Below are 21,431 nucleotides of genomic sequence, written 5' to 3' on the forward strand. Positions count from 1 at the left end.
AAATGTTAATTCCATCGCCTGGTATACATGGGGGCATGGGTATGATCCCTACCCCGACACCTGTATATTTGGTGTTTGTATGATCTCCCTGTGGTTGCATGGATTTTTCTCCGGGTCCTCCGGTTTTTACCCTCCACTTGGCTTCCATAACTCTCCACATGATAAGCCACTTTGTTGCGCTTTCATTTGTGGCCAGGTCACTTCTGGAAAAGAGATCTATAGTTCAATGGGCCTCACATGGTAAAATAAAAACGTTTAGTTTAAATCTCTGATTTTTTTAATTAAAGATCAAGGTAACAAAATGTTTCAATAATTTTTATAGTTGTAAAAAAAAACCAAGCTTATTAAAAGACACGCATAGGAAAAGGCACGAAAAAACTCGCACACACATCGGTCGATTCTTGCCAATATTGTTTATTATATAAATAATTGATTTTATAAATTGTTAAGAGACCAAGAGGATGTGAAGTAAAGTTGTATAGCTAAAAGGTAAAAACAAATTAACATTTAAACCAAATCCAACGTGAATAGTTGGGTGGCCGGTGCTCTATTCGCAATGTTCACCTGAAAGACAGCAAACAATCTGTATAAGTTCACATTTTTACTTACAAACATAACATAATGATCACACACACGTACAAACGTACATTAAACACTTCAAAAAATAATTCTAAATATTTAAACATATTAGCAATTAATTTCAAAGCCTGCCAGTGACTCGTAACAAGTGTTTTGTATCCCAAAATATATAAATAATTCCTCAGATTTCCAGAATGTACTAAATGATTATGTATATTTTAATAAATGTAGGAATGAACAGAGAACAAAGGTCAATGACATTTATATATTTTGAAGCAGTCTACGAGAATGGTATATTCAGGTTTTCCATGTGAACAGTGTTCGGGCTCCCTTTTGAAACAATGGAAAAAAATCACATCAAGAGAATGATGTCATAAATTCAGCTCTACATTTGTCCACCTTACTGGAATATTATTTACGTCAAATATCGTGTCCAGGGACACAAATGAAATGCAGCATATAATTTATTGTGCGGTCACAGTAGAAGCATGGGGTCACATGCCATTACAGGACAAGATAGGCAGTAAATATTTAAAAGGCATTACATGCATGTGACAGCATAGTAAATAACATAAGTTTGGATAAATTACTTATAACAGTGTCAGTACATCCATCACGCTCCTTGGACAATCCTATAAACATTGTGGGTGATTTGGTGGATAAGGGGTCTTCTCAGCCAACATTATAAGGTACTTTCTAAGGTCTCAATAACCCAATCAACAATTAATTGCATCGTGAATCAAGCAGAACTAGTGTTGGTAGTAATGGGACATGCCAAACACATCTCGACAACTTTAAAGCAACGTGGTAATAGACTTGTGCGTTTACTAATAATCGACACGCAGCGATGAAACTTCAGTTGAGATACTGGTTGATTAGCTTTAAGCATTTATGTCTATTCAACTATGGAATGTGACAGGTGTTTAATGGTAATGACTGAAGTTACACTGTGCACACATAGCATACATTTGGCATGCCCACTCTCACCCTTGCTGTTTATGGAGGTTGCATCTCTTACGATGAAAATTATTTTCAACAAAGTAACTTAATGTGGGCTTATCAGTCTATAAATGTTTCACTTTAACCAAGTCTAACACAATGTCCCTTCACACACAGTTGGCAATGCTAAATGACCCGTACAGACGGAAAACATTCCATCCATGCCCTGTTTCTGTGACTGAATGAGGTGTGATCATGTTCATAAATGCGTAGACGCATTCAGTTTTCTTAAATGTAAAGCATATCTATTTAGTCACGACTTCAGAGGGATGCAAAAATGAGCTTTAGAAGAGACTTACCTACCAAGTAGTTTGCACCTGGGTACAACAGTACTATCGTTCTCCTAAAGCAAGAAAAAGTGCAAAATTTAAACTCGGCACAACATTCAATTATTTCGCAAACATTTAAGCACATTATTGCCACTATTCTAAAGAACAATGACAAGCACATATTATCTATGTAAACCCATCAGTCGTATCATGTAATCATTATTTTAGACGTAAGATCACAACAAATTGTAAACAATCTGCAGCAGTGCATTGGTATGTATTGCATTCATTAGATTTGTATTAATACAAATTATACTGTGATCCATTTTAAAGATATATTTTAAGATAGTAGCATTATAAACAAGTGTATTATATTTCATGCTCGCTGGAATATTAACATTTAACATGGCATGTATTAAGTTGCTTTTAGTTTGTATTACCTTTAAATTAGTACCACTGGTATTAAGACTCTTCCTGTTGAAATATCAAGTTACATTTTCTTAGTGCATCTCGTAATTAATGTTTTTTTTTACAAATCAATTAACAAAAATTATAAAGTTTTATGCGATTAAGACAAAGTATTAGGGTTACCTTCTATTGCTGAGGTGCTTATTGCTTTAGAGATCCTTTGAAATCCCCTAAATTCTCATTCGAATCAGCATGGATTAATCAAACGCGCCTGCCTATAGATATGTACGAGGGGGGTTAACTAGCGTTGAGACAACACAAAGGTAACTTCGTTTTAGCACAGCGTTAAAGTTGGATTACTTGCAGGTGACGTTTACATTTTGAATAAACCGTCGAGTGCAACGGCAGTTAGGCTGCGATATAATTTTCCGTGAATTTCGTATACTGTACAATAATACAACCGTTAGTCAATAGACCAGTGTGATTCTCTGAACGCAATTATTTTGCAATGTTTCAAAGCAAAGTGTTTACGTCACTTATAAGATTAAAGTATTAACCGATATATTTAAAACAGCACACATAATTACGTAATAAGATTACTTTTATTCATACAATAACATTTTATGCGATCGATTTAAGCAAATATGATTAATTCAGCATTATAGATTACGATTCAAATGTAAATTATCTACAAAAATTATCTTACTTTAATTCGCATTTAATCATTATTGATAGCAGGGTACTTACTTTATATTGAACAGTAATTGTACCATAAATAACATTTGCCTTTGCTTTTAAATTGCATCTATTTAAGTATGAAAACAAAACTGGTATTTACTTAGTGTAATTGTTTAAAAATTATTAGATCTTCATGCTTGCCATAATTAGAATACACCTTAAAACAAATAAGGTTTACAGACAGCTTGCGTTTTAAAAAGTTGTTAAATTGCTCATGATCGTACTTATTCATCCGACAAACTACATACCATAGACGTATAGGTTTCATTATTTCACTACAGACAAGCGATAGCTGTAACAAAATTTGGCGCACGCAAAATGCAAAATGTACACCAATTCGTAGCAAAGTACGCGAAATGTGTGCGTCAGCATTACAGCCACAAAGTCTAACACTACATTTTGAAAAGGACACGCGATGAAGTCTAGAACAGCAGACAAATATTCAGTGCACAACAAACAAGATGTCAATAGATACCATAGGGGTGTTCCCTGTTGGCGCCCTTCATGCTCCACACTGGCGCTGCTTTGAGGAGGCCATTGGTATTGGACCACCCATTTTGACCTACAGCAACAACGACGACCGACTCAACGTTAGGGCTATGTGATCACTTGGTCCTGTACACGTTACAATACAGAATGAACGTGGAAGCGTGGCGAGTAAATTATGCGTTATTCAATGAAAGGTTTATAGAAGTGATTTTTTGTTAGAAAAATGACGTGCGCTTCATTCTCCCGGAACAATTTGTTGATGTGCTGACAATGTTTTATCAGCCTTCTTTCCGATTCTAATTATTTATAGGTGTCTGTTTCTGAAGCAGAATGGTCTACTTTCTCATAGAAGCTTTGACCAATACATATTTATGTTGGTGACCTTGAATCAATCATGGAAATGGCAAGGGCCAGTCTATTTATACAATGCTAATTTTAGTTTTCACAAGTTAGTAATCATTTAATCAACCCCGGAGGCTTATATGAGCAGAAATAATGTCTGACCGGGTTTTAAATTTGCATGCTATGTGCACAGGAGCCTGAACTTCAGTCACTAGCTTTTACCAGACTGAAGGCACATCCGCTTTACGGCAGCAAAGCCTTTATGTGCTGGTTTCACTTGTTAATACGCTTCATCAGCACAAGTAAAGCGCTGCTTCTGACGCATGTTGTGCTTTGAGCTGTTATAGGGAACACATCCCCCCTTTCACTAATGGGCCAACAATGAAGGTGTAGATTTGTACTAAAATATCAAATAACATGGTCCAAGATGTCACAACAGTTTAAACTCTGCAAAGCAATGTGGGAAAAGGTCACGGTATTCTATTTCATGAGTTGCAATGTGCATGCATAGCAGAGTGAACATATAAACAATTAAATGCTGTAAGCATGGGCTTCTAAATGTATAATTAAAATGTTCATATAAGCATTACATTTGGAGCATAACACTGGTCAACACACTTTTTCTGGCATAAGGTATTCCAACGGTTTAAAGGTAATTTTGGGGTGCTGATTCCAAATCTTGCATCAGTTTTTGTCTATCACATCAGGTTTTTTAGATATCAAATATTGCATTTTCAATAAAAACTGCAGAAGAAAAATATTAAATAAATGTGGATATCTACATAATATGATATTATAAACACACTATCCTAGTAATACAGCACCATATTTTAACACTAAAGCAGTCACTGACTCGCAACAACTTGCAATCATAAGTGACAGAGTTAATTTCGGGTAAAATCAATGAAAATGGGGTATGCCGATAGCATAACAAGTAAACCCGTAAAAACAAAGTTATTCACTATAAATACTTTATATGCGTGGCATCGGGGCGGCTAGAGTCATCTCGTCCTCTGGCTTGAGATGGCTGCCACCTATGGGTCAGATGATTGTCTGGCAGCATTAAACAATTGGTAATTAAATATTTAAAACATTTCCCCTAAACAGTGTAAAATTTTGGAATTTTTTTTCACGAAAATGCATTGTCACGCACAACGAATCTGTGTGCAAAATGGCAGCTCGATTGGATCACGGGAAGTGGGTTAAAAAACGACCGAAAGATTTGCACGGTCCTAAGCAAGCAAGCGAACTTAATATAAAGGATTTAAAAATTAGATATGATAGAACAAATCTGAGATCAGATTTGGAATCAGCACCCTGAAATTAGTCTAAAACAGCTGCAAAAGTCAAGGCCAGAAAAAAATGTTTTTTTTGTTGACCAGTGTGAGTACGACTGTTACGATTGAAAACAATGTATCATCTCAAATGCATACCAGTTCCATATGAACAAATCAACAATGTCACGTAATTCACTGAATATGTCATCTCAAAAATATCAGATTATTGCACACTGAACGTGCCACCTAAATGGAATATGCAGTGTTGGATTTATAATCGTAACATATTAAATTCAATCCACGGCATAACTGCATGCGATTTTCAGTAAATGTATTCGGGCCGAACCCCTTGTCGATCCACTTCTGGAAGGCCCCTCCCACACGAGTTCAGCTATGGGGGAATTGTTATGACACTTCACCTTGCTGGTCAGTGTTAATTGGTTGAGGGGACAGGAGGGGGCCAGGTCTTGTTCAGATAATGCTCTCCACTGATGTTAGCCATGGCCAGCAATGAAACTTAGGTCACCGTGGGGTTCAGAACGCAGTGTAATAACCAGAGTACCACCGCTCTCCCTCTCCCCACTGTGAATGTATTTATTGACTACTATATTTACCCCCTCATTAATAATCATGAACAGGTTATATCCTCATGGGACCTCCTTTGCCAGTACCAAAATATGAGAATAGGTTTTCCCCTTTTTTTCTGGAAACAAAACAGGTGTTAAGATGTTAAAACACCAAACTGAACCATTTTACAAAAAATCATGTCTGCATTAACCACAATACTTGTGGTCAGAATGCAAACAGAAAACATACTCTGATAATATATGCATTGTCTTTGAAACTGATTGGTCCACACCAGAGACAGCTTTCAAACGAGTAACTGGTGTGGTGTGTGAATATCGCCACTGGGGGGACAAAGGCGGCCGGGCGTGGTGCTGGCCACCCAAACCCCTCGTGTGCCGTGCCGGCCTTCATAGGTGCTCGCTAACAGCACTTGCCCCCTACAATCTCACAGGCTAAACGGGGGGTCTTTGTCTGTATCCTGTGTGTGGGGGGGGGGGCAGCGACTGCGTAGTGATTCGCGCGCTGCACTACGAACCCGGCAACCCGAGTTCGATTCCCGCTCACGGCCACCACCGGTGGCGATTATTTGAACCGGTCCTGGGCCTCCCCTAGGTCTACTCAGCCTCAAACGAGTAACTGGTGTGGTGTGTGAACATCGCCACGGTGGAGACAAAGGCATGGTGAATCCAAGTCCCGGGCGAAGTCGGGTAGAAAAGCTAGTCATCAATAAAACTGAACATTTTGGGCCAGTCTATATCCTTCTTTGCGAGGCCTGGTGACCACGCTATGATCACATCTTCGCCCCACCTGTTCACTCAGTTTCATCTCGTTCTGCTGGACAGATTCATATTCGGGAGTCATCGCAGTGCCTGCTAAGTGTTCCACTAGCCCTTTAATCCACCGAACCAAAATTGGTGCTGTACATGTGGGTGTTTAAGCTCGGATAAAATCTTTCAATTCATTGTCTTTTTAATGTCCGTGTCAAAGTGCCAATGCAGATTCTCACCAAAGTCATCGTATTCTCCCAAAGTAAGGGTGTAGCTGTAGTCACAGTATTCTTCAGCACTGTATAATAAGAACATACCAGACAACCATTCATATGAAAAAAAAATGTCAAAACATTCAAAGTACAGGTGGTCCTCGGACATATGTCAGGTTATGTTCCTAGAAAAGGTGCCACAAGTTGAAACGATGTATGTCAAGAACTGTTTTCCCAGAGAAACAATTATATTGTTTATATTTGAAGAAAGTTAGATTTTTTTATACGAATACATATCGCATGTTGAATCGACTACCAATCATATATAGAATACAATATTATTACGAAAAGTTATTACCTTGATTCCTCGTAATCCTGGCTTATTTGGACTGAATACAGTCATGGCCTTTCTGCCATGCTCTTTTCAACACCACGAATTCACTGACCTTTCATTTCATCAGCCATTTTTAAGAATTAAATGAATAAAAAATGCGTTTCCATCAGCTAATAATGCAGAAGGTTTAGCACCGGAAGGCGAAGTCGGGAGGTAGATCGACTGGGTGACATCCTTCCCCCACACCTCCGATTAGCACGGTTGGCTATGTATGGTGCGAAAGATGTTTAATATACATATGCAATGAGCGACTTCCGACACACGTCGAGTAGAAGGCTTTTTATTTATTAAGAGCACACAGGGCGATACACTTCGTAACGCGGCTACACCTAGGCTGTCCAAACACGCAGCCCATCTCTGTCCTGCGCTACACTGGCTGGTTGACGAGTGTAGCGGCGGCGACAAAGCTGGTCTCGCGGAAGAACAGCCACGTGGTCGAAGACGAAGAGATGATGACGGCAGCGACGCAACCAGGACCCAGACCCCACACTAACAGCCTCAAAACTCTGGTTCTGTGCTCCTTATACGTATCTGCCTGGCATGGCCAAGCTCGACCTCTGGCCACGCCCCTTTCTAGAACCTACGAGACCCTTCGGGATGGTTCCCGGAGCTTCTCGACTGACACTGCCCTTAACCTTTACCCTAGATATGCCCTTTCATAATAAAGCATTATGTAATGCAGCTATAACTGTAATTACCCTTACAGACTGGCAGGTGTCACCCTGTCATTACACATACATGCGTACGTATGTTTGTTTGTCTGCAGAACCGGCGCCTGAGTCGGCGTCATTGCTGTAAGTGCGAGTCCAACCGCTGTGATTAACAACGCGGCTGTGGCGAATGGCCACCTGCCGAGAGTGTGGATCGACGTAAGTCGAACCGACTTAAGTCGAGGAACTGCCTGTATTGCTTAAGCATCAATCTTCAGTCGTGTGGCAGAAATACAATCCGCTATACAATAATCCACAAGTTTGCTGTAAATTTGGGGATTATTGGCGGTTCGCGACTGCTTCTGTAATACATAGCACACCTTGACGGATTGAAAGAGTATCGCGGACCGCAAAACGGCAATCCGTGGCAGTGGCAGAGGGGCTAACGCAAAGCTGCAATTTTTATATCTTAGCTTTGCATCTGCACAGACTAGGTGTGCTATTCTGGCAAATCGCCTGATGATGCTGGATGTAATTACCAGCGAAACGTCGTACTCAAATTGTAAATGTTGTGGGTTTACTCTGCAACACACCGGTGAGCTGAAGTAGTAACGAATTGGCGTTTTGTTTAATTGACAAATCCCTTACTAATTTGGTGTGTCGGGTGCTGGAGGGTTACGACACATTTATACTAATGCGATCTAACCCAAAAACCATTATTATGCATAATGTTGGTTTCGAAAGTCTACGTGTTAAACTAGGAGTGCTAATGTGACATGTTTTGTAGGTTTTGAGACTTGGATATCAAGTGTAAAAATGTTTTACAAATATTTTCACTTTATGAAAAAATTGCCTAATTGGGTCTTAGAAACACCCATAACCTTATAATCCACCAATTTACTGCAGATTAATTTAACCTCAAGTCACGTAGTTGCACTTCTCCTTAGTCCGCACATTATTTGTTGATTAATGGAGTCGCGCACAGCTTTTCCTTCCGTAATCCATGCCACACTGCATTCATGCAACATTTTTTGCAGATGATAGACCCTCCCCCAAATAATCCCATATCAACACGAATGTACTGTATATGATTATACAATGTACTGTATAATCATATAAAGTACATTGTGTATATGTTTTTACTTTTCTAAAACATAATTCTGCAGATATTTTAGGACTGGTTCATCATTTTATTCACAGCACAGGTTTCACTTTAATATACATGTATTCTAGTTGTATGATCATGTTATACCAATAATAATCATATATTTTTGATATCACACCTTTTCAACCCAGAGCCCTTCATTATAAAATGCGGTAAACAGTGGTATGACACTTCCAGTAAACTGCATTTTCACCTTACACACAAGAGTAAAGTACATTTATTCCCATACCTGTTAGTCTGGGAGGTACTGCCGGCACCATAGTCCTCTTCGTATCCATTCTCATACACATCTTCATAAGCCTAAGTAGATTAAGTCACATGTAAGTAAGTAGAAGATTATATTTTTATGCTGTATATGAAAAAAAAAGTTAAAGTTAATTTGCAGTGAAATGAAATTAGTGAGGCGTGAGAAGTGGTTAATGAGGAGTGTGGGCGACACGCTCGGTGGGGGTGATGCACGAAGGTCGCAATGAACCCTGCCGCGAGGTGCCACACGCACGCCCACATGGCATCTCATCTGCCAATGAGATGGTGACTCGAGTCGATTTCATTCGCAATTTTAGCAAGGGAGATGTGCAGCCCTGTAATTGCCTACTCACACCGCTGCTTGCGGAAGGAAATCCAGCGAAGGGAGCTCTGGAGAACCTATTCCACGCTGCTCATACGTCTTGGAAGAGCTTAGTGTACCCACACCTTACCCCACCATACATGATCTACCGATCGACTCATTTCCATTTTAATATATACATTATAATAATACCTCCCAGTATAAACCTTGGCTTGGACACACAATGGTCTATTTTTTTTACATTATGTTGCATCCATGGAGTAACACTAAAACGAAAACCAGAGGGAAGAGCCGGCTTCCAACCATTTTATTTTTCGGGATACAATCTGAGCCAATGATTTTTTTTGGCTCGAAATGAAAACTCCTCAAACAAGGGATGTGGTTACAGGTTTCAGAGCAGTCTTGCAAAAAAATATATATCTAAATAAATACTGCACTTTGCAGTTCAAATTGTAAACTAAGGTGTAAAAAAATTGCTACGACTTCTATAAGCCAATAACATGGGGCTGCAGTCGCTTGGTGAAATGTCTCATATATTGCACGGTCTGTTCTGGATGACCACAGTCGCACACTACTGGGTAGTTTTTAAGTTTTAATTTGTATATAATGTATCCGCATCTGCCATGATTTGTGTGTATGTGCTTTAGGGTGGACCATGAGCCCTCGTAGAAGATCAAACCCAGGGATCTTCTGTGTTGGGTCTTTCACAAGGTGTTTGTTTGTGAACTCCATTCAGCTCTTCAAGCTTCATCGGGGTTGAACTTGCATTGCTGAAGCTTAAGCGTATGGGTCCAAAAGGGCTTGCATGACTTCAAGCGATGAAGAGGGATATTGTTAAGGTCCTGATTAATGGAAAAACGACTGTTTCCCTCGATTTGCAAGATCGAGGGAAATAGCAGCTGCATCCAGGCCAGGATCCCACTTGTTCTTCAGGGATCACTGACTTGACGAGGGGGCCGATTCTCCAGAGCATGATAATGATTATGCCCTCCAGGAGTTTATAGGTCGTGCACAGGAGTGATATTGGCCTATAGCTTTTCGGGTCTCTCAGTTGGCTTACCCGGTTTAGGTACGGCAATGACCATCATCTTCCACCATGCTTTTTGGATGCATCCAGTTTTCATGTTTTTGGTGTACAGTTTTTCCAGTCATTGCAGTGCCCTAGGGTCTAAAATGATAGAATAATTCTGCAGAGGTATCATCTCTGCCGGCAACCTTGCATTTCTTCATTGCAGCCAAACCCTCTCTCAATTCCTCTGTGCTGATGGCGGTGGGGTTTGTGAGGAAATTGAGGCCAATGTCTGGGGTAATTGGCGATGGATCTCTCGCTTGATGTTTTTGTCGAGCGGTATTCTCCACTAGTTTGGAGGCTATAGAGTTGGGCAGGACTCTTGCGGCCCAGTATTCTGTTGGATTAGCAGCACCCAAATGTCGTAGTAGGGCCCTGGCACAAGGGCTGGAGTGTGTGAAGTCCAGCCTTCAACACACTCAATCCACCGCTGATGTCTGGCTAAAGACTCTCGCAGGACCTTTCTGTTGTCACCTTCTCACCAAGCTGCTTGGCGATGGTCTTGTAGCCCATTCCAGCCTTGTGTAGGTCTACAATCTTGTCCCTGACATCCTTGGAGAGCTCTTTGGTCTTGGCCATGGTGGAGAGTTTGGAATCTGATTGATTGATTACTTCTGTGAACATGTACCTTTTATACAGGTAACAAGCTGAGATTAGGAGCACTCCCTTTAAGAATGTGCTACTAATCTCAGCTCGTTACCTGTATAAAAGACACCTGGGAGCCAGAAATCTTTCTAATTGACAGGGGGTCAAATACTTATTTCCCTCATTAAAATGCAAATCAATTTATAACATTTTTGACACGCGTTTTTCTGGATTGTGTTGTTATTCTGCCTCTCATTGTTCAAATAAACCTACCATTAAAATGATAGACTGATCATTTCTTTGTCAGTGGGCAAACGTACAAAATCAGCAGGGAATCAAATACTTTTTCCCTCACTGTATATAGCAAACTGTGCTAATCGGAGGTCCGGGGGAACGACAACAAACTAATCGGAGGTGCGGGGGTAGGACAACAAACTAAACACAAAAAGCAGTTTTAAAGAAATGGCTCTTCAATCCAGATTACATCATATGCGAGAATACAGCAGTGAAAAATAAAAAGATTACGTATTATATTTCAGAATGGACTATAGTGACATGGAATGAACTGGGGAATATGCTTAATTTTGAGCCAATGCCTTGTGCACGATGAAGCAGTGCCTTCGTATGTTCACAGATTATTGTCAGTGAATAGAAGGCTATCTTAATAATTGTATCATTTTGTACATATTATTTCATGACTTATAGTAATAGATCAGTGAAAATCGTGTCCTACAATTAAAGCCACTTTGTTGCAAGCACATATAGTACTTGCCATGTTGTTAGAATTACAGGAAAAACTACTGAAAAATACACGCCAAATTACTATGCGTATAATACCCTCCTTTCGGTAAGCGACATGGCAAGCATATATAACTATATGTGTAATTCCTTCACAATATTAATAATGTTATGTATAAAGCGCCTTTCATTGAGGGCCTCAGATTGCTGTACAATACGCAGCAGACACAACATGGCAAATAACTCACGATAAAATAAACGGTAAAATAATTAAATAAATGTTCCTAAGCCATTCGCTCAATTATCTAAAAGTTTAATAAACGGAAGTGGACAGATGACATTTAAGACGAGCTTTCAAAATGTCTATAGACCCAAGATATCCTGATGATATCCTGATGTCTTGTGGGAGGGTATTCTAGAGTCTCGGGGCTGCTGCATGGCACACAGCTCGGTCACCCATAGACCAAAGCCTCAACCTAGCAACACACATGGGTGCAGTTTGTCTCTAAGGTAGGCTGGGGCAAGGTGGTTATATACTTTATATATTTTATATATTTAGTTTGAGTGATTTGGTTACATTTCCTATACTTTGCATGCATATTGTGTTTTCGTATTGCTTGTTGTGGTAACTTCCTGACCTGCCCCTACTGGACATTCATGAAAAAGAGCTTCAGAGCTCATTGGATTCCTCCAGGATAAATACAGATTCTGGTTCTGGTTCAGAGCTGTGTAGGTTAGCAAAATTATTCTAAACTGAATCCGACGTGAAACTGGAAACCAGGGCAGGCAGGCCAACATGGGCATGATATGATCTGAATAAGGTTTTTCTAGATCCTGCACAAAGTTAATAACATTCTCACTACACATTTTCAAGAGCACTGATATGAATATGGAATTGGTTATTATAAAAAGGTACTCAAGAGCTCCAACAATTCTAAAATGCGCTATCAAACCACTGTGCATCTTAACACTACTGTGTATTTCAAAGTTATTCATAATTTCTTAAGTGCAACTGACATCCTGGAGGTATGTTCACATACACAAGTGTTGGTCTGCTGTTGCACGTGTGGTTCTTTCCGAGCTCTACAGCATTGATACTGAATGAAATTATTTTTACAGGGTACGATTTCAAACAACTGGTTATCTAATCACCAGTACTACCGAGACGGACTGTGAAGCTGACTCACACACAGCATTCAGACGGGGCTTCCGGGTAGCTGCACGGTATATGATCCCACATTGGGCCACTATATAGTGCAATTAATTTTATGATAGATTTTTTTGTAGAAATACAAAACATTACTGAAGCTTTGCAAGCTTATTGGAATAATTTGGCCTGAGGCATTTCATTTTCGTTATATATGCATGAGGTCTTAAAGAAAATCACTTAATCCACCAGAGCACATTTTTAAAATCCAGCAGAGCATTCTCATAGAAAAGGGATTATATTACAGTCTTTTGAAAATTGTATTTATGGAGTTATTCATATTTTAGAATTATATACGTATCAGGCCATTCCTTGATTTTACCGACATCTCTTGCAAATTAACAGTAGCTCATTTTCATTTACATCTGCAAAGTAACCGTAACAACTTTCATTCGAAAAAATAGTTAACATTTCAACATAATTACATCTGAAAGTGGTGACAGAATCCATATATATAAAAACAAACAGCCGGGGTGGTATAAACTAATTAAAATGTGTTGCAGCCATATAGACTTTCATTGAAGTGAGAGTCTGCATAGACTATAAACAAAAAGTTTCGTCTTCAAACGTGTCAAGACATGTAGATGGCTCGTATTTCCCCAGTGTTATGAGCTTATCTTGCAATTAGAAATACATTTTCGTGGTACTTATTTGCAGAGGTGGGACAAAGTCATTGTTATGCAAGTCCAAGTCGAGTCGCAAGTCATCAAATTCATGACTCGAGTCTGACTCGAGTCCAAGTCACATGACTCGAGTCCACATCTCATAGGTGGGACAAAGTCATTGTTATGCAAGTCCAAGTCGAGTCGCAAGTCATCAAATTCATGACTCGAGTCTGACTCGAGTCCAAGTCACATGACTCGAGTCCACACCTCATAGGTGGGACAAAGTCATTGTTATGCAAGTCCAAGTCGAGTCGCAAGTCATCAAATTCATGACTCGAGTCTGACTCGAGTCCAAGTCACATGACTCGAGTCCACACCTCTGCTTATTTGTATCCAGTACACAACAAAGACACTGACCACCATGTAGTGATATTGAATGACAAATACCACCGTTCGTGAGTACCTACTGAGACTGACATGGTACAAGGACATGGGGGGGTGGTGTGCCCAACACTGCACTTTCGCTTCCGTGGTCTCCCCAGTGCTGATGTTCATGCACAACGGCGAGTACTTGTTAAAAATCTGACAGCGGGTTGAGACATTGTCGCTCGTCAAGGATGCGCGAGGCAGGGAATCAAACCGAGGTTGCCGGGATCGTACCCACCGATGTCCCCTCTGACATGTGCACGCTCCGATGCAATCTCATGTTCCCAAAATAAAATATCTCATGTCAACAAAATTAGGAGTCAAACTGGGAGCGGTATTTAAAATAAGTCACACTTCGCCTCCAAACATGTTTTTTGGTCCCAAAATTGTTGACACCAAAACACAACCTGACTACCCTCTTATCACCTTTGCAGCTGTGAACAGAAGCAATGTAAGAAATGCGTTTCACGTTTCTTCACTTGCCGCAGTGAATGATATCATACACAGCACATATGTAGTGCCGTATGGTTTTACTTTTATTTAAAACTTAAAAATACATTCCTTTCAGATTGTATTGCCAATTTATTTTCTGAGTTGTAATATCAGAGTTGTGTCCCGAGACGTGGAAACGTCATTCTGGACTTTCCCCGGTCAATGGAACATCACGTCGTGTCAGGGAATGTGGCCCTGCAAGATGACACCAGAGAAGTAATTCTGCGGTCATTGCAATAGGTGTCCCTGACTACGACACTGGATAGAGGGTGCTCTTTCACCGTCTTCAAAGCTGACTCCCCACACGTGTCCTAATTCAATTCAATTCATAACCACAAGCTGCGATCGACCAAATCAAGTGAATATAATTAACTGACTTTTTTGTGTGCAGTTATTGGTGACTGAGTTGAGACCATCGGCTTGATTCTTTAGAAAAATACCTTCCAAATCATAATAGTGGTTCGTTTTTTGTGCCTACGTGCAACATGAAAGTGGTAATGAGCAGCCGAAGGATATTTACCAACTCACACTCCCACTCACACGCATTCATGTGTGTTTGTGTGCCGTCAAAAGTTGGCAGTGTCTTCTTAGTTCAACGAGCATTAGAGGCGTACATTCTAAATTGCTAAAGCAGATAGTTGTTCCACAGGACACCAACTACAGTATTGATTTGGCCTAAAATTGGTGTATATTTTATTGACTCAGCAGGGATGCTGAGCTGAGTCAACCCAACAGGGATTTGAACTGTTAGCATTGTGAACGTGATAAGGGTGCCCTGCCACACTTCCACTCGGTGTTATACATGTTCAGTGGATACCCTAGCGAGCACCTTGTTTAAGCTGGAATATCAATAAGCACATTTTTAACGTATTGTACTTGTGTAGGGGCATAGTGTAGTAGCATAGCGCTGGCTGCTGGCAGGAAAGCGGATCTGCGGCGTACGGCAGCCCTGACGTCAGCAGGCCAGGATATACACCAGAGGGGGATCTAGGGGAAAGGCACAGAAGGGGCACTCCAAGAACCGCGTGTAGGTTCCAGAAAGGGGGCTTGGCTGGGGGCGGAGCGAAGCCATGCTGATAGTATAAGATGGGCCCCTGTAAGGGGCCCTCGAGGCTGTTGTTGGAATGGGATCCCCGTCATGCTGCTGAAGTCTTCGTCACCGATCTATTCGTCGTCCTCACCATTCTTCTCATCGTCTTCACCATTCTTCTTGTCATCGTCTCCATCTTTACCCTCTAGGGGTGCCACCAGTCAGGCAGCCTACCAACTGAGTAGCGTCGCCGACAATAGATGGACTAATTATTAAGAGTGTTAACCCCGATTGCTAATAAAGAAGTGCCTCCAAGACTTATCGTCTCCGAGTTAGTCACTACACTTGTGCCAATATTACAGCACAGAGGCTATGATGAAGGTGCTATTGTGCACAGATAGGTATAGCCTGTCAGTAGGCGGTCGATGTTATTACGTGGTTTTATCCACTTAAGTAATTCACGAGTTATTATTTTTTATTTGGCAAAGTTGGACCGTGACGCTGGCACACATAACCTACACTATTTTTTTCAAATAACATCATGTGATCTTGAACATCCACTGTGAAGCAGACTACACAGATTTTTGTTTAACACATCCATAGAATAACCAGGGCAGCTGCAGGGCTCGTACCTCTGCAAAAACGTGACTTGCCACACAACACCGCCTTTTCTCACTTTCCTTCCAGTACTAACTCTGACTCCCTGCTGCACTAGGTATTCATTTAGACTGCAATAATGTAGGAAAGGCCTAGACCAGGCACCAATTGCCGGTGGTGATTTGAACACCAAAATATCTAAAACTGGGTGACCAGGATCATAGAGTGAAAGGTCTTAATCACTGTGCCTTCTACTTTGCAGTGCATGTGAATTCAGGAGGTAGCAAATCCACTCTCTGCCACATTAAATTTTTCGTAGTATACACTCTGGCAAATAAACACGACAGAAAACATCAAAACCTCCGGCATACTTGCCCAGTCGATGTGTAACTTATAATGGCCGGCACAAGCTGTGCATTACTCTGTGCATTTACCAGAAGGCTCATGTCTTTCCACGCTCCATGACTAACTTCACCTCAACCACCCGATGTGATGGCAAGGCTTTGCCTCATGTGCCACCCTGAGGATTATGGTGCACGTATGTAATGCACAAACTTGGAGACATGGCCATAATCAGACTCTTGAGAGTGTGTGGCCAGTAAACTCCATCTAGATGGCACAAGCTTCATCAGGCGACAGTAATTACAACTAGCTTAATCAGGTGACAGCTGTCGCCTGATGAAGCTAGGTGTAATTGCTGGCAAAACGCCGTACTCAGTTTGCAAATGTTGTGGCTTGGCTCACCAACACACCGGTGTGCTGTACTAGTGACGAATTGGTATGTTCTGTTTACGTGACAACCCTTACGAGTTGGCTGTGTCGGGTGGTGGTGGGTTTTAACGCCACATTAATATATTTACACGATCTAACCCAAAATCTCTATTATGGATGATTGAGGCATCGTTCAATGATTGGGGTATTTCATTTCTAGGTAAACATTTCGTAAATAGGTACACTAATTGTGTTGCATCTTCCGGATGCTGCTGCTTTGATTATTTACGGTTATGTCACCTGGTCCAGGAGCTTTCCCTTTTTGTCACACAGTTTAAGCAGTGTTTATTGTTTCACATGAAACCTCTGGCACTTTCTCATCATCATCTAAAAAAATGGGTTGATTCTTGGTAGTGGGAGAAATAAATCCTGTCTGTCACCTACAACGCGGTAGTTGCGTTCCTGTAAAATACCGCGTTATGGAAACATCGCGCTATGATATATAATAATGGGTAAAGCACAGTCCGCGATAACACGTGAGATGTGTATGCAGGCTGAACAAAGACTGAGGCATGTGGGTAGTATCTATAAGCATCCAACAGCATCCCGCCTCATGTGGCGCTACACTGAGGCAGCTGTACAACTGCTTATTCCTACCCGCACGATGTAGTTCCATTCACTCAATCGCGTTATGTATAAAATATGCGTTCCCCAATACATTCATGGCGTTCTATCCAATTCGCGTTATGCAAACAACAACACACAGCGTTACAGGAGAACAAACAGACTGTGTAAGGTTTCCTAGCGGGAGCCATGAACGAGCAATGGCATCAAAAGGAGTCCAAGGATCGTAAGCACTCACGTAGTCCTCCTCGTAGGCCTCCTCAGCCAGCGGGGGCGGCAGCGGAGGAGGTGGCGGCGGAGGCGGCGGTGCCGCTCGATACGCGGCCACTGGCCGCATTCTTTGAGGTGCCGGGACTCCCATGCCGGCAGGGAGAGGGGGTGCCAGTGCCCGGGCCAGGGCGAGGCCCCGCGGGGCGGCCATTCTCCGGGGAACCGCTGAATGTAGCCCGCGGCTGCTTTGAAAAGAAACGATCGGAGAAATGAGACGCGGAGAACAAAAAAACACTTGCGCAGCGATGAGTGTTCCCTTGCGCACTATGGTGGAGCCCATCAAACCACTGAAAATGGACAACAGGAAAATGCTATTAATAACAGTTCGACATCCATCAATGTGCAAATTGTATTAGTCTGAGTTATTTAATGTTTATTTTCTAGTTTTTTTTTTTACAGCCGTCTGTCAGTCCAAGCTGAATGACGGCCTCCAAACACCCACAGACCGATTTGGTCAGGGGGATTGTGTAACCGCATTTTTCCCACATGAGTCTGTGTTGTGGGCTGGTAAATATGGAGGCACAAGAGTGTTTCAGTCATCACTCGCCATTGCTGTTAACCACAGCTGGACTTGGTGACATTTTTCATACTCGTCAAATTCTCAAATGAAGCCCTCCATGAAGGCTCTTTACAGTACAGTGCACGTGCCACCATGCCACAGCTGCAACCCTTTTCATTTGCTTACTCTATAAGACTTTAATAAGCTGCTTGCATTTATTATGTTTCCTCAGCAAAACATTACTATCCCTAGACTCCTGGATGATAATATATTTTTAAAAATGTCAATGAAAAAAAGTTAATGTAGTGGGATTACTCTCCAACAGACCGGTGTGCTGATAAATCCCTACTAATTGGCTGTATCGGGTGGTGGTAGGTTTAGCGACACATTTATATTTACACGATCTATCACCAAAAACCTCTATTACGGAAGAAAAATATAACTTGTCATACAGCAGATCACTGTTGTAGAAGCCAGTGTGGAAAGACTTGGTATTATTACCTGGCTAGGGCAGAACTTAACCGACTATGAATGTTACGTCTGTGTCCCTGCAGTATGTAATCTTGCCGATAAAATCCTGAAGACCCTGCTCTATATCCCAGCCCCCTGCCCTTCACCGCGAGACGCTTCAACACGCTTCTGAACACATTCGTCCTTGCTGTAAGTGTCAGAGTTGCAGTTGGCTTTAAAAGCTTTCCACAAAAGCCCAATTGCATTCTAATTGTAACACTACCTCTGTAAATTCAGCAAGTCAAATAGGCGCCAGTGAAATACACAGACCACTTTCTTCTTCCGGGGGTAACGTGTGAGTTTATCCCCATGTATGTTCACCTAATTACTGGCCTGAAAGAGCAGGATTAAGTATTTGAAGAAATGAAAAGTTGGCGGCGTGGATATTCATAAGGAAACATTTGTGTAAATACAATTACGTAACATGGCACAAAGAGGCAGGCTTCCTGCTTTAGGTATTCTAAAATAATATTCAACCAGAAACAGATCTGAAATCATATGAATCGGCCACTTTGTCAAATACATAAATGAAAATCTACTGTACATTGGGGTTAGTGACTGCATTACCCACATTTATGTATGTTCACATTTAAATATCGCGATACTGATTCTGAGTAGAATAAACTATAGAGTATTTCCCCTGCATGGATATTATACATAATCCGAAATAATTTTCATTTTTATGAAAAAAAAAATTTTGACTGTTGATGTGAAAGTTTGACGTCCACTTCCCTTGCCGTTTTTTACATTTCAAATTAGTTGAATGTTGTAGTTAAAACTCCTTAATCTTACACCGCACTCTTACCTGGGAACACTGAGTTAGCAAAATTCAAATGGATCATGGGCTTTAGAATTATTTCATTTTAAACTTGCAAGTTGAACTCTTCCCATGATATATTGACTCAATGTTATTTTTTTATATGTAAATATGTATATATATATCCACATATATGAACAATTAATCGATGGAGAGAGAACGAAATGCATATTGCCAATTATGTAGCGCATTGACAATTCGATTTGGAGCACGTGTAATAATACAAGCACAGACCACGAATAAGCAAAACTAGACTGGCGTTGGTGTACGGTGAAAATATTTGCTTCTCATGATCCCCCCTGTGCATTTGTGGAAGGTGACCTTTCACAACGTGGATGCGCTGTAGCACTGCCCACCGTGTGAGCATCAGCCAAAGTGCAAAAATTGGAAATGGGAGCCCGATGTGCAGCCTAAGCCCACCGTGCAGTACGATACAAGATCAAGCCCAGAAAACAGGACTTCCTCACCTTCAGCGTCTGCAAGGTTGAGGACTCGTCTCAAAAAGGGCAGCCTTCCTGGCAACTACCATTAAGACTGGGCTACATGCAACGTGAAATGAAACGCAGCATTGCCGCATCGACCTGCAGCGTCGCTTCCGCAGTGGCTAAGCAGACTCGGGCCTGGTTAACACTTGGACGGGTAGTTACCAGGTAAAAGGCAGTGATATTGGACACAGACCGTTCAGTAGGGTATGTAGTCCCTTTTAGCTAGCGATCAACTCACGTTCCAGTATGGTGCCCGGGTGGTATCGTGCTCTATTGAGGTGCCAATTTTCAGAATGTTAAATTTAAGTCCGGTCAAATTACTTGTGCCATAAGATCTCGGACTTGGTAACATTTTTCATTCTTCACCAATTCTCAAATAAAGCCCTTCATCGAGTCTGGCTGTTTACATCCAAGTGTCCTGTCTGAAAACCTAAAAATACCATAATGTAAGTAACAATTTGAAATTTCCAATTTGAAGAGCCTCGCTGAATCTCCTAACATGTATTACGAGCCTCTTGCTTGGCCTGGAAGTCCAATTCCTTTAAAAAAATCTGTGCGTGTGTAAGAGAAACCACAAATTCCTAGACGAAGTCCACACCTACAAGAGAAAAAACAATGAAGCTGCACAGAAACATACTCACTGTCCTTCCCTGGTAGGTTTGTTATTGCCCAGCATGTGAATGCGTTGCACACATAATCGCACCACTTCATCTTGGCATGAGACCATGGATTCAATCGTTACGTGATCCACTAACAACTACCTCCAGGACGCCGGATTGAGAGCGTGCCTCAACCGCACCCCATTTTGATTTATGTAAAATATTAATGGCAGTGACGGCAGTGATTTTAGATCTGGTGGGTGGCGCAGTCAACGTACTCAATTTAACAATGTCGACGTGTAGCAATTGTTATTTTGTCACAATGCTGCATGGCATACACGTGCAGTAACAAGGTGACACAGATGCATTGGGTGAAATCAAAAAGTAGGCAAACCGAAATTAATCAATTAACTAATGAACTATATCCTAGCATTACTGGCATAGCTAATTGCACAGTAAATGTGTTTGGTAGGCATTGCCTTCCTATGCATTTACATTCACAGTGAGCACATGTGTGCAATTGTGGTTATCACTTTCATGCATCAGTGTGCAATTTGCTAAGGGCCTATCTACTGTGCTCCTATATCTCAGCATTCTATGCAATGGCATGTAAAACGGACAGCCAATCTCGCTAGGTCGCAGGTCACCGTCTTTCCACGGGGTTGAGACGAATGTCATCAATTACAAAAGAACCCCGTCCCACAGACACTGCTAAGAATGACCTCGCCTAAGCTAAAAGGTCC

At 41.3% G+C, this 21,431-nt stretch overlaps 1 protein-coding gene across 3 annotated transcripts in view; it reads right to left on the reverse strand.

Annotated features, from left to right (window-relative positions):
* Positions 1-398: 398 nt before the first annotated feature.
* The window catches only part of LOC144722343 (KH domain-containing, RNA-binding, signal transduction-associated protein 2-like), a 47,180-nt gene continuing 26,147 nt past the window's right edge, over positions 399-21,431 (reverse strand). Inside the window, exons 6-12 of one of the 3 annotated variants that reach the window (XM_078600531.1) lie at positions 17,747-17,960; positions 9,086-9,156; positions 6,675-6,733; positions 3,469-3,555; positions 2,288-2,321; positions 1,878-1,921; positions 399-564 (exon numbers count right to left, since the gene is read on the reverse strand). In XM_078600531.1, the coding sequence (XP_078456657.1) occupies positions 2,290-2,321; positions 3,469-3,555; positions 6,675-6,733; positions 9,086-9,156; positions 17,747-17,960 (463 nt within the window). In that variant the 3' untranslated portion in view covers positions 399-564; positions 1,878-1,921; positions 2,288-2,289. Of the gene's footprint in view, positions 565-1,877; positions 1,922-2,287; positions 2,322-3,468; positions 3,556-6,674; positions 6,734-9,085; positions 9,157-17,746; positions 17,964-21,431 lie in introns of all 3 variants that reach the window. The other 2 variants (XM_078600530.1, XM_078600529.1) reach the window with 2 other exon arrangements.

This window comes from Lampetra planeri, chromosome 14, assembly GCF_965212315.1.
Source record: "Lampetra planeri chromosome 14, kcLamPlan1.2.h2, whole genome shotgun sequence".
Lineage (NCBI taxonomy): Eukaryota > Metazoa > Chordata > Hyperoartia > Petromyzontiformes > Petromyzontidae > Lampetra > Lampetra planeri.